The 17,716-nt window shown below is 41.9% G+C and overlaps 1 protein-coding gene across 2 annotated transcripts in view; it reads right to left on the bottom strand.

The window, feature by feature from the left end:
• Positions 1–3,807: 3,807 nt before the first annotated feature.
• The window catches only part of lingo1a (leucine rich repeat and Ig domain containing 1a), a 100,711-nt gene continuing 86,802 nt past the window's right edge, over positions 3,808–17,716 (bottom strand). For both annotated transcript variants that reach the window (XM_018765629.2, XM_018765630.2), the window contains one exon: positions 3,808–7,828. In XM_018765629.2, coding sequence (XP_018621145.1) covers positions 5,969–7,816 — 1,848 coding nt within the window. In that variant the 5' untranslated portion in view covers positions 7,817–7,828 and the 3' untranslated portion in view covers positions 3,808–5,968. The remainder of the gene's footprint in view (positions 7,829–17,716) is intronic.

Below are 17,716 nucleotides of genomic sequence, written 5' to 3' on the forward strand. Positions count from 1 at the left end.
TGCTTTAATTTACTCTGACGGGAGAGATGAAGTGACTGAACAAAGCCGGGATCCGTCAGTGCTTCTCCCCTTGTGGGAAGACCGCAGCATCAGGACCGCTTCCCGCTCTAAAGCCCACTGACGCACAGCTCCCATTCATCAGGCCGCCGCTCGCTCCGAGAAAGACATGCTGATTACCCGAAGAACAGAACAAAACAGGAAAATAATGATTCTGCATACTGCGCATCATCCCACCGTCTCCGCATCTATGCGACTATAATATTTTCTGTCATTTTGTACGCTTCACAACTGATAAAATACCCTTGATCAAGGGACTTACCCTGAAGTGATACAGTAAGAATTACTCAGCTGTATACATGGTTAAATAATTCTAAGTCTAAATGTAATATTTTATGCCATTTTGGGGAGAAAAAGTTTATAACAATAGTTATAATAAAAGAGATAAGGTTTATTAACTGAGTTACATGACCCACCTATTCTCTGTTTTAGGATACCTTCCATTTTCTGTGTCGGTGAGAAAAGCATCATACCTGCCTAGAAAAATCATCTCAACAATATTTCAGTGGGCATTCTTGTGTCCTTTCTGCCCCTGGTTTGGACTTGTCTTTGCTTATTTTTCACCGCACAAACAAAAGAGGAAAATTTTCAAAGCTGGATATTTCAGTTTAGCATTTCCATTTACTTTTATAATGAAAATGATTACCCATTTACATATTAAGTATGTGTTAACCACACACAAAAAAATCCCATTGTGAAGTGTTTGGTTGGTCAACCCATTAAACTGCAGTTGCTGTCGGGGGGGGGTGAACACTTTTGAGTCCCACTGTAAAGGCTGTTCACTGACACAAAGCTCCCCTTAAAAAGAAAAACTGCTAATTTTTCTGAAATTTTTAATAAATATAATTGTATAACAGCCCTCCTGTTCCAACAGATGGGGCCCCTCACACACATTATACTCCCAGGCCTCCATGTAAAGCACTCCCTGCTGGTGAGCTGTGGGGACGGAGTGGGCTGTGGTTGGAGATTCTTTCCGCCCGCTCTCACCTTGAGAAGTGTGGATTCAACATTCCTCACCGGAGCGCCGGGATTTTCCAGAAAGCGCCGCTCTGCCTTTCCTTCTGTCGGTCAACTATCAAGCAGGAAGATAAATGGTTGTACTTTCAGCATGTGCTTTAGGGAACTGCCGTCATCACTCATTGGGCTTAATATCACAGTGCAAAATGGTCCTGAAACTGTCAGTGAACTAAGAATATCAATACATTTAGTTTTTATATGAAACTCAACTATTCAATATCCCTTATGGCTTTTACCTTAAAGGGAAATACAGCTCATATTACACAGATGTTAAAATGGGTATGACCTGTATAGAGATGTTTAGGTGGAGAAATTCATTAAAATGTTAAATACACTACCACACTTACAGCTTCCTGATGGCTGTTGAAACCTAGTGGTTCCCACATTGGGAAACATGCAGGTGTAAAATGACCACGGCCATGTTCTACTGCACCATCCATACACTGATGTAAAATGCAATGAGCAACAGCAGAGTTGAAATACAAGTGCATAGTGCTAACCAGGAACTGAAGTGCATGGGTGAAATGAAAGACATGGAACAAAGAGACACAGAATGTTATACAATTAGTAAACAAGTGATGCATGAACAGAACTAATACAAAGAGAGATGACAAACAGGACCCGGATGGGACCACAAAGGATAGGAAATCAGGTCAGTAACCATCATCTAATCACAATAAAGGGCTTGACAAGAATCCATCAAGCACTGTAATGTGACTTCAACCCCTTTATAGGGCTGGGAACTGATTATCAGGTAAATCGAAAACAGGTGTATTAGCTTAATGACATGGATCTCAGGTGCTGCCTCTGGTGGACCTCAGGGCTTTCACCCCCTGCGGCCGTGACACATTTTATTGGCACGTGACACATCTGATTGACTTTTGTTGGATCCAATTAACTTTTTTTGTTTTTTTTTTTTTTTTGCTGGAACGGTTCTTTTTTTTAATCATTGCAGAGTGAGCACCAGATTTAAATAGGCTTGCGGTAATTTATCAAAACTCACCATATGGTTGTCATCAAATGCTTCAAGGTCTAATTTACCAGAACCGAATTAGATTTAAAATGTCAACATTTAACTCAATTCAACATGGAGTGAACAGATAGGTGATACAAAATAAGTATGTTTCATTCCAGTTGTATTTTAAAAAAATTAATCTACTGTATGTATGTGTTAATTGTTTTTTTTTTTTATATGTGTCAATACAGATACATTAGCATTTTGGATTAATATATTCAGGTTATCACAAATTTAAATTTGACACATCTTAACATCAGCCTCAAAACACCTCATGTCTGGAGTTTGTGAGAGCAGAGTTGATTTTTTGGGGGGTTTGCTTAGGGCTTATAATGTTCATTTCACCCAAAAGGCTCCGTTGGTGGGAGGTCCTTCATCACTGCTGAGTCTCACTCATGTGGAGATTCCAGAGGAGAGAAATTAATTCATACATGGAGTTCTGGGGTGACTTCCAGCACAGATCATGAGCAAGAGAGGCATGCAAACACTTCTCAGCATCTTCCAATGGCTCTCATTCAGAATGAGGAAAATTGCATTTTTAAAACAAGCAATTAAGTCACTTGGCACACAGATATGTATCTTCTGTGCTGTTTAAGTAGCATTCAAAATGTGTTAAAATGAACAAAATCTCTAAATAAGAGCAGTTTAAGACTTGTTCAATAGTCTTAGTAATTCAACAGTAAATTACAAGTACTGTGATAATATAAAGACACCTTGGGTATTAATTATTCCTAAGGATTATTTCTGAATGTCATTAATGATACTTTCATGTTTTAGTATGATAAATATGGCATCAAGGATGCTCTTGCAAGCTCCATGGTGTTATTACAAAGAAAAGTGATGAGGTTGAGCAGCAATGACATTGGGCACTCCTGGCACTGCCAATGGCTGCTTCTTACACTGACAAGTCACCTGAAAGACAGTTCTCTTAGCCAGTGGCTGCTTGTTGTACTGACAGGTCCCCTAAAACACTCTACTATCAACCAATGGTTGCTTGTCATACTGATGAATCCCCCTGAAAAAACACTACTTCCATCCATTATGGCATTTTCCATCCAATTTCTCCCCGTTGTTATTTTTCTTCAGGAAATACATTCTTATTATCATTATTATTATTATTATTATTTTATTAGTCATAGTTTGATTTCAACTTGTGAATAAAACTGTGCCAAGAGCTGTTTGGTTCTCTGGACAAATTTCACATGAGAGGCACGGCACAGGAGATGTCAAAGCAGCATTTTGCCATCAATAAATGAGGTGACATCTACACTGTGGTTTCCCCCAGAAGGGCTCCCTATTCTGCATCTGGAGCGGAATTAAAACTTCAGTAACACCCACAGGCAGTACAAATCTATCACGAGTAATTGGATACGATAAGTCATTTGTCAGGGCACTGATAGCTATATGTTCACATGTAGCACAAGTGCTGTTGGTACTATTTCTAATTTGCACACAAAATGAAAAAAAGATTGGATCATGGCCTCTCCTTTTTTTAAAAAAAAGAACTCCATAGATTGTTTAATACAACATACCATATTTTCAGTTTCAACAGTTTTAACATCAATAAAATAATGTTGCTTAAAAAAAACAGAATCTGCATATTACCTTTATTGCACATAACAATCAGAATGTATTTTTATCTCCAAATTTTGTTTTTGAATTTTAAAGTATGTTTTAATAAAAAGTTGGGACAGACTACGCATTCAGCGTAGCCTTGGGTAAACATTAAAAAAATAAAAGAAAAAAACACTTGCAGTGAGTCTTGGAATTAAACTGGTGGGTGGGACAGGGGTGTGGGGTTGAGGGCAGTACAATAGACACTAGGCAGTACAATAGGAATTTGTTTAATCAGTACAGAGCAGAATGGGTTGTATCCAATGGTTCAGAAAAAAGAATCTTATTTATATAGTACTGTCAAGGCTCGAACCATCTGCTGCTGAGAAGGATGCAGGCTATGTCATCGCTTTCTAGCCTGCACCTCCAGCCCTTTCGCTCAAGCCACAGGTTCTAATGTTACCCGTTATCAATGTCGAGCCAGCGCTTGCATGTGCTCCACCAACCGTCCACGGAACAAACTCTCGAGACGCTGAGGGCTCCCTTCATGTAGCTGCGATCACTGGCGAAGACGACCTTTAAACTTCGAGGACCACACATGGTACAAGGACAGACAACTGCTATTCTTCAGGGGTGGTTCACTTAGAGAAAAATCATTTCTTAATGTAAAAAAATAAGGAAATTAAATCTATTCAACTGACTTTTCAGCTGATGTTTTTTGCAAGGATCTGTACTGGGAAGGTTTTGAAGGTTGATGAACACATTATTTTTCGAGCAATATTGAAACTACAACATTTGTTTGACAAATGGACATGTGTGAAGCATAATGGATAGACAAACGCTGTATTGTTGTAATTGTGTTGCATAACACGTAAGGGGTTTGCAGGAAACCAGCAAGACATTTCGATACGGTATCTAACAAGATTAGTTCTCCTTGCAGCAGCACAAGGGCTGGAACACCTCCATGTCAGAAAAGAAAAAGTGCTTCTGATGTCGGCTGGCAATCACAGTGGAGCTTAGAAGAGAGATGGGATATTCTTTGATGTTGCCAAGCAACACTTTACGGAAAGAAAAAAAAACATGGTTTTATCCTACATATTCAATTTGTAGGTTATGCTAGCGTATATCATCTTCTGACACATCTTCAGTTTTTTTCAACCATCTTTTCAGAGGCTGTCATACAGATAGATCTGACATGTTACTTAGATTTATGCTTGTATTTCGCTACAACCTCTCTCTTAAACATAATCATTAAAATTTTTAAAAATGCATACAGCCACGCATGCGCACACGCACATACCCCGCTGAAGACTGAAGACAGCTGCCCAAGACTTTATACGAGTTGTGTTTGAACAACATACATAATTTAGTTGACAATAGCTCACTCGAGTTGCTGTATGTGCAGGTGTCACCTATTGCAGCTTCATCATACAAAAACTGAAGGCGTGAAGAAGAATTCTAGGACAACAGCATGGCCTTGTTGTACCATTTTATGCAATGGTACGACTTCCCCAAAAAGAGAAGAGCCACACTAACTGTTCAGTTGCTGCAACTCTTATCAATCGACTTTCACTTTGGCCGAAAATAAAGTGCACGCATAAAGTTAATTTAAAATAACTTTTTAAATAATCCATATTACAAAAATTAACCTTGCGTTCCTTATGATTGTCAAGTCTGGTTTTTAATGATACATTTATAAATGACTTTATTATTTCTTTATGAACGTATTTGTGTGTAACACTTGACTTATTTACTCCTTGTTAATGTAAAATAAATGAGTCGGGAATGTTTGCATGCAATATGGTGATGCATAATAATGTGCTCATCAACCCATTATTTAATTGTTTGGAGTGTTTCAACGAAGCATACAGCATGTTCCCATTTTCATTAAAAAAGAACAACATATGAAAAAACAGGCAAAAGGACAGCAAAGGATAAAGATGATCTGCCTTTCGCATTCCAGCTGATGATAAGAACATTTAGAAGTGTTTATTTATTTTTTAACCACTTTTTTTTCCATAAAAATCCACAAGAATCAGAGTCCTTTACAACAAAGTTTGCTTTCAAAGTAATGGTCCCTGAAGGCCGAGCAGAAATTGCCATCGAGAAGAGGCATCTGCTGTGATTTTTTTCCCCTTGAATTCAACACGCAATGAAAGCAATGAGAATCCCTCCCCAACGTACAAGTCAGGAGCAATTCCAGCAGTCTCTCTCAACGTTCCAGGAGTGGGGAGCTTTGTAGGAGAGAAGGGGAAATTCACAAAAAAATTTTTTACGCATTCTTTTTTTTTGAGACACATTTTCTTTCCTGTATTGACTAGTCCATCATATCATTTTCATGTTGAACTTCCTGGGGGCATCTGCAGCAGTGCTGCTTATACCAGCATCTGATTTGCGGGGCACATACTCAATCTCGATGTTGTGCTTCGTGTTGCCCTTTCCGCGGCTCCACAGGAAAAGGAGCACGAGGCAGAACAGGACGACGCCCAGAAATGAGATAAAGCCCATGGTGGTGGCGATGATCAAGGTCTTTATGTCAAATGGGAATGGGGCTGTGGCCCTGGTCCCATTGGCACCATTCTCATTGGGCTGGTTGGAGATGAAGGCAAAAGTTTTGTTGGGCTGGTGAGGCCAGTCGGGTGAGTAGCTGTGTACGTGCAGGTGAGCAAGTACAGTGTCATTGCCCCCTGCGTTGCTGGCGATGCACACGTATGTACCGTTATCCTGGATCTGAGCATAGCGCACCTCCAAGGTGCCATCGGGAAACACAGTCAGTCGTCCAATGGTTTTGGTAGTGATGTACTGTTTCCGAGGGGACAGCCACATGATGGCCGGAGTGGGATCACCATCTGCCTGGCACACAAAGTGAACAGTAGTCCCTTCATCCACAAATTTCTGCTGGGCCTTGTGATCTTTGATCCTGGACTTGCGGCAGGTGAAGTAGTTGGGCTGGAGAACATCTGGGAAATCCTTGAACTCTTTGCCTTGCACAAATTCCGGTGAGGCACAGGTAGGCTGCTGCTTGTTGAAGTTCAGTCTCCAGCGGCGGCGGAAGACCCACAATAGGCGGCAGTCACAGGCGAGCGGATTGTCGTACAGGGCTAGGGTCTCCAGGTTGCCCACAGAGTGAAAGACAGACTCTTCCAAGGTAGTCAGGAAATTACTGGAGACGTTGAGAATTTTAAGATAGTTAAGACCCCGGAATGCGTAGGGCTCAATGGAAATTAACCTGCCTCCAACTAGGTGAAATTCCTGAAGTCTCAACAAGTCATGGAGCTTGTTACCTTCTATGATGGCAATGGGATTATAGGACAGGTTCAGGAAGCGCAAATATACAAGATGCCGAAGAGCCACGTAAGGAATGCTTGTCAGGTTTCCGTTAGTGATCGTCAACGATGTGAGGTTGAGCCCATAGAGTGAATTGGAGGTCATTGTGTCTAGAAAGGGCCAGTTGGCTATCTCCAGCACTTTGAGTCGGTACAACCTCTTGAAGGAGTAGTCCCTGATGCTGTTGATGTTAAGGTGCCGCAGCTTGAGGGAAATCAGGCTGTGGAGGTGAGTGAAGGCCTCGGTGGGTACCAAGGTTAGGTTGCACTTCTCCAGTGTAAGGTGCTCCAAGCTGCTGAGGCCATGGAAGGCGCGATGGGAGATAAAGACTAGGTCATTGTCACCCACCTCCAGGGACCTCAGGTTATAGAGGTCCTGGAACATGTAGTCCAGAAGGATGACAATCTTGTTTTCACTGATGTCCAGATGGGTAAGGTTGCTCAAGCCTGTAAAGACGCCTAATGGGATGAGCTTCAGCTTGTTGCTGCGCAGGCCCAACGTCCTCAAGCCGTACAGGTTGTTGAAGGCCCCGGGCTCGATGGCCGAGATGGTGTTCTCGTTCAGCTCCAGCTCTTCCAGTTGGGGGAAGCTGACAAACTCGTCTGGATTGATGGTCTTGATACGGTTTTTGCTGAGGTCCAGCAGTCGTGTTTCGGATGGGATGCCCTCAGGAACCGCCATGAGCTTCCTGCGGTGGCACACCACTGAGCGTTCCTGGGCATTGCACTCACAGCGGGAGGGACAGCCTGTGGCGGAGCCTGACAGCACCGTGCCCAGCATCAGGATGAGGATGGGCTGCCAGCAGGCCACCAGGTAGCTGTGTCCGCTCGCCTCCCCGGCCACCATCCTACTTGTTACCTGAGAAGAAGCAAAAGAAGAATGGAAACAGCTGTGAAAACAGCAAAATCCTTCCGTTTACACTTATGGTTCTACTTTAATTAGAAAAACACTGACACGTCATTCCCTCGGATCAATGCAAGGAGCGCTGACAAAACACACATGGCAGATCTGCCCTTCATTAACCCTCTGGCGATACACCAGGCCCTGATCCCACTCCGCCTGCCACCGTGAGTTTAGTTTTCGTCAGTCAGGCCCTCATAACTGAAATGACCATCGCCGCTAAATTAATCTAGGGCAACTTAATCACTGCAACCATGTTGTCCCTAGAGTTTGCGGGTTCAGAAGTTTAGCACCTCAGACTGATTAATTGTAATTTAATGTATTCCACAGATCCAACTTGTAAAACAGGACAATATGATGAGCTGCCATCTAGCTTCGCTTCCCGCAATGTAGATTTAATACCCCTAGACTGAGTAACTGATACAACATCTTAGTTGCAAAGAGTAAAAACAGATGTAAACTGTGGCCTGCAAGCCCTCCGACAATGGAGACCACATCCTTATCATGTTTTTTTCTCCATGGATGGCTATGCTTGTCATTATATTAAGACGCATAAAAACAATTATTATAGCGGCTCCTCTGATGCACGGAATTGCTTTTTACATCAAAGGTGAGCAGAATGAAGATGGGAATTTGTGACACACAGAAAAGGGTAATGAAGATGATGTGTAATGGAGAGAATGTTTGAGCTCAAATTCCCGTTTATCGGACCTTTGCTCGATACACACTTTGCATGCAGAGTGCTGAGTTGTGGATGGATAAAAAAGGATGGAGGACACGCAGGCGGGGATACCTCCGCTCTTTATTAATTTTTTTATGAGATTTTGACATAAAGCTGTACTCCGACAGCCGAGCCAATTCCACTTAAGAATTAGCAAGCACTGCAGCCTCTCATCTGATCTCCTTAACCCATCTCCCGAAGAAATGTCTGAAGGTAACAGCCCTAGTGAATCGCCACTAGGGAGAATCTTTAGCTGGATGAAATTTCCATGCTCCGTTAAAGATAAACAAAACATACTGGGCACTAAAATGGCAAACAAACGTCCGGCTCATGGGTGAGGCCTAATGTGGGAAAAAGCGGCATGCAACTGTTTGAGTGTAAAGGGATAGAAAGCAACAATTCTTGTAATGCAAATCTTGTTTTAAGAAAAAGGCAACATTTTGTAACGCCCATGCCTTATTAAAGAGTAGGAAAGAGCACTGAATAAGCGGTAGCACAATTATAAATAGGTATAGGACAGGCAATCATTTAACATGCACTAAGATTTCAGGACAAGGCAGAGAAATTAAAGGACTCAGATTTAGATTAAATCACATTATTATTTACATTAAAATAATCAGATCCTTGGAAACTGATCGTTGGAAATCGGTGTCTTTCTGCCTATCCAGTAAAAAAAATATTCTCATCAAACAGCTTTGAGACATGCAAGTCAAGGTCAACGAGCTGATTGGTATTAAGCAATGGCACTTCAAGACGGAGCCAGGTGCTGGCAGAATTGGTTGAATTTCTCAAAAAATAATCAAAGTCACACTGTGTCGGGCCCACTAACAGCAGGCACATATGCGGGATGTATGGTTTGTGTAAATTGTCTGTTTTTTTGCCTGGCTTTGCGCGTGTGATGGGTGACATAGTTATGGGGGTGGGAGGAAGAATGAGCTGCAGCAGGGCACCTCTGGGGACTCATGGTGACAAGTGTGTTGCGTGTTCTTGTTTTAATTCTTTTTCTCCCTGGAAAAATGTGGAAAAAGAGTTTCCACTTTTTAACTGACATCAGGTTTTCGTTTCCTGTCCATTAACTGTACGCTGCACAATTGATTTTGCCATTAGGATTTTCATTTTTTATGCAAAGGCTCATAATGGCAAAGTGCTTATTTGTATATTTATTGAGCCAGTGACTGTTCAATAATGCAGATAATCTCAAACTTCTTTTTTCCTTTCACTTATCCCAGAATAAATGGCATCGCCGATGCAGTTGATCATTAGGTACAATAAAACAATGCAGTCATTTATCGTTTTCTGCGTTAATGCATAAAGATATATTTTGCTATTAAAAAGCTAAATACTCTGACAGTTTCCCAAAATCTGAAGGCTTAAATGGATGAAGTACTGCAGTGAATTACATTGCATGGCAAATTAAAGTATCAATATTATGTTAAAAATTCTTGAAGGTGGGTATTTTTTTCCAGAGTGACTGTGAGGTTACAGTTTTACATTATAATCATTTATGTGACATGATTTATTAAGTTCTTTAAAGTTTAAGTATAAAAAGTAGAAAAATATTTGAACTGCTGCAAAATGTTTTGGTTTTTACACATATGTTGAAGAAAGGAATTAATGCTGCCTAAAACTAAATTGATATTTAAAATGAAATACGCAAGTTGCAGGGTATATGAAGCTGAGTCGAAGTTGAGTCTTGCCGGCCAGTTGCAGGGTTTGCACGTGACTTTAGAGCGTAGGAGGAATCTCACGGAAACGCAGGACGAAGATGCAAACATCACGCAGACCAAGCTAGATTTGAAGCCAGGTGTTAAGCACAGCCCTTAGCAAACAGCTACCCAAAGCTAACATTTGCAAAATGTGTATAACTATCAGTGAGCATCATTCACTCCTTTTCACATCCAGGATCTTTAGCATTAATACGACACGTGAAGTGTGGAATCCAACTGATGTGATTAACACTTGCACATTGCTGTGCATTTTGAAGAAGAATCGCGGCTCACTCGAGCAGTTAGCTGTGCAACCGTTGGCGGCAGTCCCATCCCGGCGACCCTTCCTCTCCGAATCATTACTTCTTTGCTCCTCGGAGGCAGCAGTGGAACTTTAAATGGGATTTCATCAGGAGGAGAGTACAGTCAGTATTGCTGGACCAGAGTGCCGTGCCAGTAGTGCTATAATAAAATGTGAAAGAAAGCTATGCCCACACCGTTCCACCGCCTCATCAATTTTCTAATTTCCACTGGTGCCCTGAGTCAGTTTCCGTTAACCTGGCATCTTACTTGCACAATGGTCCCCTGTCTCCATGTGTTTTAACCTCTCCTTATTAACCCGTACCATGGTGTCCCATAACTGAGTGTAAAGGTTACTGTTTTGGCTCCATGCCGCAATAATCGCGGGCTGGGAAACATCTTCATCTGAACCCTGCTGGTATGCGGTGGTCTACCTTAGAAAAATCTGTATTTCTGGGGTATTTTGTCAGACTTTTTCATTTACTTGAATGTCCTCCTCGTAACATTGGTGTGATCTAGACGGGACGCAGCTGAGAAACAGCCAGGGAAGTTCTCTCATTTCTCACAGGTCACTAATATTCAGACTTTTTTCCCCAAGGCTTCTGATGACCCCCAGGAAACACTTTCTGAGTGAGATGTGATAGGAAGAAAGTGACAAAATCACATCCCATGTGCTGCTCTGCCCCAAGGGCTATAGTTCATGCACTGCAGCAAACAGTGGAAAGATGCTGGGAGATATAATGGTAGAAACTACATGTGTCAGACAATTAAAAAGGAGAGTCATAGCAGGAACTAAATATTCTGGGCAAACAAAAGAGTAATAATAGAGAAAACTACACTTGTGAGAATAATGGCAGTAATGGTAGCAATAGCAGGAATTGTAAATGCTGAGCAAATAAATGGGGAATGATGATGGGAACTACATGTTAAGCAAATAAATAATTCTGTTTTGTACCCGATGTGTAAAACAGGGGTTTAGTTCTAAATGAAACTGATTCCCTCTCCGTTCATTTTCACGTAAGATGCTTTTTAAATGCTCGGCTCCATGGGTGTCACTGTTCATATTTTCAAACGGCGAGCGCATAAACACTGAGTCAGATTAGGTTATCCCTGCATAAAGAGAAAATATTCCATTTCCAAATGTTTGAATTCATAATGTTAGATTCTTTCCCACAGTGTGATTAACATAACATAAAGGTCACATTCTTGAATAAGTCTTATCATGGCTTTGCAGGGATGTGGCGTTCCCGTAATTCCTCCTGGCAACCTGTACGCTAGTTTGCACTATGAGACACAAATTAATTGCAATTAGGCACCAAACTGAGCTTATCGAAAATGCAGGTGTGGGGATTTAAAGTGTTGAGAGCCATCTAAGGTAACATAAGGTACCACAATGATGTAAAATTCTGAAACCAGTTTATCCCTATGGAGAGCATAGTATGCATGTAGGTGTGTATTTATGTGTTAGTACTAGAGGAACAACTGGCAATTAGACCAGTGCTGGTATAATATGAGACTCTACATTTATAAATAAACTGAAAAATATAGCATGGGGGGGGGGGGCTAGAAATACAGAATATGATAGCAAATTTTTACAGCAACTAATTTTGGCTCTGTCATAAGAGAACAAATTGGTGACAGCATCCATACTTGGAACAGCTCGAAGGAACACATGACACTAGCTATTTTAACCTGTATTATTTGTATATTTAGCGGGGGGTGCGGTGGTGCAGTGGTGCAGTGGGTTGGACCGGGTTCTGCTCTCCAGTGGGTCTGGGGTTCGAGTCCCGCTTGGGGTGCCTTGCAACGGACTGGCGTCCCGTCCTGGGTATGTCCCCTCCCCCTCCGGCCTTACGCCCTGTGTTGCCGGGTTGGCTCCGGTTCCCCGCGACCCCGTATGGGACAAGTGGTTATGAAAGTGTGTGTGTGTATTTGTATATTTCTGCTTTGAATTTCCTAATTTGACAACAGTCATGTGCATTGTGCTCAGTCTCCATACTGTATTTTCAAGGCTAAATTCCCAGGTTTGCATTTACATTTCCAGACGGATTACAGATCTACTTGCATGACAATAATTAATCTGCAGAGGTGCACATTCAGTACTGAGCATATTTAAAATTATATTAGTAAATAAAAATTATCCATTGGACTGATCTGAAGATTTTTCTACTACATTAAAGCTTTCAGTAAACAGAACGGACTAAAATGCAAACTAAACTGAAACATGTCCATAATATGTTGCTTAAATTGACTGCAATTTAATTAACAGTAATGTACTCTCCCATCTCATTAAAAATCTATAAAAATCAGTAAAATCAACCCCATATATGTGCTTCAGCTGTTGTAATAAGATGTATTACATTGTGCATTCATGTGTTAATCATTATGACAAAATTATAGAAAATATTTTCATGATATGTAAGCAGTTACTTAAAAATAACCTGTTTTCAGTGTAGAGTCACTGAGTACTTAAGACTACAAAACAGCTGGTAACATTATACAAATAAGCTTGTGCTAATGGAATTGCAGTGTGGAAAATAAATAACGTTGAATTAGCAAGTGTGCTTTTTTTGCCTGTCATAACTCATGAGTGCAGATCCTGTTAAACAATAGAATACCTGTGATCTCCAGGCCAATCCCTCTTATGCTGCTCCTAGCAGGTGAGGCACTAAGTGCTAAAAGCCCAAGGTAAGGCCAGATTAGCATGTATTGGGTCTAATCTGCTGAGAGCTGCTCCTTTGTCTTCCGGCTGCTCTGTTTTGTCCATTAACTTGTCTGTAAAACTCTATTTTATCTGTTTGTGTATTCATTTGTGTATGGCTTCCCATATTTCATTGGCTTTTGAACCCAAGTCGGGACTGGGCTCTGTGTATGCCATCCCCTGTGCCCCCCTGCACTCTTGATTAATTAAGAACCGTTTGACCAATGTGTGCCTTTCCAAATAATGTTCAGTTAAATTTGTTTCACATAAGGAATACCTGTAAAGATCAGAAAATTAGTTTTTTTTATTGGTTAAAATGAATAATCCTCTGGGAATTATTTCAGCTAGATGTGTGTAATCGCTCTTAGCCTTCCTACAACAAAGCAACTAATTCAAATGAGCTTGCGTTCCATTTTGTTCAGCGTTGTGAAAGTTTCATAAAAGATCAGATAAATGAGGAATATTTTACTGGGGCTGAACCACCTGCGATGCTTTTGTTTTAACCTATCACAAAGTCGATTTCACGCAAAAGTTTACTTATTCCTCCACGCCTTTGTTTCTGTGTTTTCAGCTGTGTGCTTGATTGAATTCAAGGCTAAATTGCAATGTATTCATGATTCTTCTCCAAAAGCTCAAACACAAGCAGAGATATTGGGCGAAACTGGGGTGGATTTACCCCAGGATCCCTAGTATTGCAACCTTCAGGAAAACTCTTAGTAGTGTCCTTAGTCCTGATTCCATGGAGCTGTGTGTTGTGTCTTTCGCTTTGTATTAGAGAGCTCTTAGCAACTACGGTAAGCGCAGAAGACCGTGTAGAAGAGTACCACTAGGGACAGAGCGACATCACTTGCAAGTGTTAAAAGAAGGTGACATCATTCTCACAATATGTGACTTCCACCAACTCAATGCTGAAGGTGACCAGTCCTGAACACTGTGCAAAGGTCCATCACATGGTCCGCTGCGGTCTCAGCTCTCCTGACATACACTGGTGTGTACTGTGCCTCTTCACCGCGAGGTTCGTACCAGCCCCATTCCATCGCTTCTCCTGTTTGCTGTCTCAGTCACTGTCGAAGGTGACCCCCACGTCAATGTGATTGAAAAGTAGATCAGGGTGGTGGGAGGGCCCGGGTCCGGTGCGATGCGATGAGGCTCAAATCGGGGCTGACGGCCGACAGATGGGTGGTGTGGCCCTAATCCTGCGAAGGCAGAACTTGGCTGGTACAGCAAGGCATGGGATTCCCAAGGTGAGCAGCTGGCCTTGTTCCACCTGCAGTTTGCAGGGCTGCTGCAGTGCACCCCCGAATGCTCCGGGCGAACGGTTTGCAGTATGAAGACCTGTAAGGGACAATCTTAGAAGCAAAATCGCAGCCACTGCCCTGCAGTAACTGTATTTGTACACTCCTCCAGTTTATGGAATGCAATTACGAGGGCTTTGGGTACTGAGGTTCATTTTTCTGTTCTTGCAGAGGCTGATCTTTGACTGCTGTAACACAAACCCTTCTCCACCGCAGAGATATTCACACTCATAATGCTGATGTGCTGCCGAGCAAGTCAGCTATATGAAGGAGAACGAAGGCCAAGTGCTGATAATACTGGAATTATACACCACTGGCAGTGAATGTGGAATGTGAAAGGCGAAAGGGGCAGGCTGCGATAGTCGCTGGCCCCCGAGGCGACAGGATATGGACCCTCTTTGCTCGCAGCCTTATCTTTCATGGATGAGCAGTAAGGATTCTGCAGTGGTCTGAGGGTCCCATTCATTTGTATGCATTCGGATCTTGCTGACAGCCTTGACTGTCCATGTGATTTGTGAAGCAAACTTCCACCTGCGCACGGAGGTCCTGGGATCGGTTAACCCTTCGCCTCCACCCTCCCTGCACTCGTGGATCCAGTGTCCAGAGATGGAGCGCTATGCAGTGATCCTTGCATTTTATTTTTTCACACCTTCCAGTGCTCATATGTACGCTCTGAGAGAGCAGTATTTATAAAGAAAATGTTCTTCTCCTTTTGGCAGTCACCCAGTCATGATGTCTGCATTTCCTTACGTCTTTGTAATGCAACTTCTCAAAACAATTGCAATTACCATGTCCCAATTTGGCATTAAGGCCACTCTCCTCAACATCAGACATAAAGAGACTGCATAAAAAGGGTCTCCTGGATTTCCATACTGAGCTCCAGCAGCCGAACTGAACAAAATCAACAAACAAAAAAGAGTTCGTGTAAACCACCCCACGATAAATTAAAGTTTAACGTACGTTAATGTTCAAAATAATGATGCGATGAGGACATGGAGGGGCAGGGGGAGGGTGACCCGAATTTCTCGGTAGCAAGGAGATGAGACATACATCAACCTGAATTACACAGGAAAAGCAGACAAATAGCTCAAGAGAGTGCTGTGGGCTAAGCCTTGGCGATTACTAACTGCTGAGGACTTGAGGGTGGCGTTGGGGCATGGACAGGGATACGTCCCACTTGGAGCACATTCCCTGTGGCACACATCCTGATTACCATCAGTCCTCACTGGCCACCTTCCCCTGTTCCCACATCTCTCCTGTGGCATTCGGTCTTCACGGCCACACTTTTCCAAAACCAAACCAGCGCTCCGCTGGGGGAAAACAAAGAATAATTAATTTAAAGGTCACCTAGCCAGCTCAGGTGACTTGGGCCGATGCCATGTTCTATATGAATGCACCTCTGCTGGTCCACCTCTTTGCCCAAGGACGTAGGAGACCTTCACCGATTTACACATCATCATACATCAAGCATTATGCTTGCTTCTTACTAAGTGTAGGCAGCAGTCATGCAGCAGCTTTTTGCCATTTCTACCCACAACTCTATTGAGAAAGGAAACGGACATTTTATGGTAGCTACCCTTTATGTACACCACAGATTTCATTTCGAGCTTGTTATCGACCAAAAGGAGAATTCACAGCCATCCTTGGGCTGTAAGCATTGTGGCTATGACCTTTCAATCAATAAAAATCCAAATATCCAGAAATGTCCCTCCCCCTTCTTTCTACAGGCAGAATTATGGTTCGAAATGAGCATTTTCTTGCCAAGGCAGTAAACCACCCCAGGACCCGCATTTAAATAACATCCAGGAACACATTTCATTTCAAAGGCTCCTTGAAGTTGTATTCTCATAAAATATACATACATTGATTTTTCTCTTTCACTTTGAAGTAAATATGATTAACATCCCAGCTACTTTTTGCCGTTGACCCTGTCTGTTGGAATAAGGGGCTGCTCTTCACTTGCCAGTCTTGCTGCACTGCATGAAGCATCATTAAGATGGAGATCTTGAAGCTCACCTCCTCTGAAGACACGGGCTGGAAAGCCAGCGGAAGAGGACAGGAAACCAGCCCTCAAATCCTGACTGTACTAATGTTTATTGACTTTGTATCTACTATAGCTATGCGCAGTTAGCAGATGTAATACTGACTAATGTTAATTGGTGTTTGCTGCAGTAAACGGTATTTTTCGAGGTCTGTTTTGTTCTCTTTTTTCTCTTTGTTACCAAATTTTTACAGGAGAAAATCAACATTTAATGTGACGACAGCATGCTCTAGGCTGTAAAAACTAACACAAACACGGAGGGTCTTATTCTCACCAGCATCTCTGGGCGACTGACATTCCATCTTCTCTAACTCTAATCACAACAGAGAAGGCTAAAAACGAACACCTATGTTCACATATTCAGACCACTGACTCACTATTTAGAATTACTTTGCCTCGGGCAGGGTCCAGATCCTGTCCATGGAAAGATATTATGCTAGGTTAGGAAGGTAAATCTGCAGATCAAATGCCGATCCATTGAACACTTACCTTGTATTTTTATGGTAAAAATGACCCTGCTGTATACATGGGTAAGTTTGTGTAAGTATAGGGTGAAAAATAAACACTCTTAGTCACCTTGAAGAAAAGCATCAACTAAACAGATAAATATACAGTAAATGCAATGAAACATACTGCTATGGAATGCGGTTGGTAAAGGTAGGCTGAGTACAGAGAAATGGAGCACATCACAAACCACAGCCGTGACACATGCAGCAATAACATATAGCACTTCTTAAAAAATTCATGAATAATACATAATGCATTTTGTCTAATACAGTACTTTTAACGTGTCTTTTTGGGTAGGTCTATGAAGCACAGTCATTCATGCTTTATTGTTCATATTCATGTTTTCATGCAAAAAAAGTTCAAAAGGCCAAGATGTTTAATGTCTATTTCGTCCTGTTTAGAGGAATTGAGCAGTTTCGAGCGTGTCAGATGTTAGTACATGTATGTAGCTATAAACACTGAATATCCATCTTTGAGAATAAAAAAGGGGGGCAAGACCCACCAAAAAGATAAACCCAGCAAAGTTTTTCTGCATGTAACTGTTCACACATCTTTGACAGTATAGTGGATTTCAG

This window comes from Scleropages formosus, chromosome 5, assembly GCF_900964775.1.
Source record: "Scleropages formosus chromosome 5, fSclFor1.1, whole genome shotgun sequence".
Classification (NCBI taxonomy): Eukaryota; Metazoa; Chordata; class Actinopteri; order Osteoglossiformes; family Osteoglossidae; genus Scleropages; species Scleropages formosus.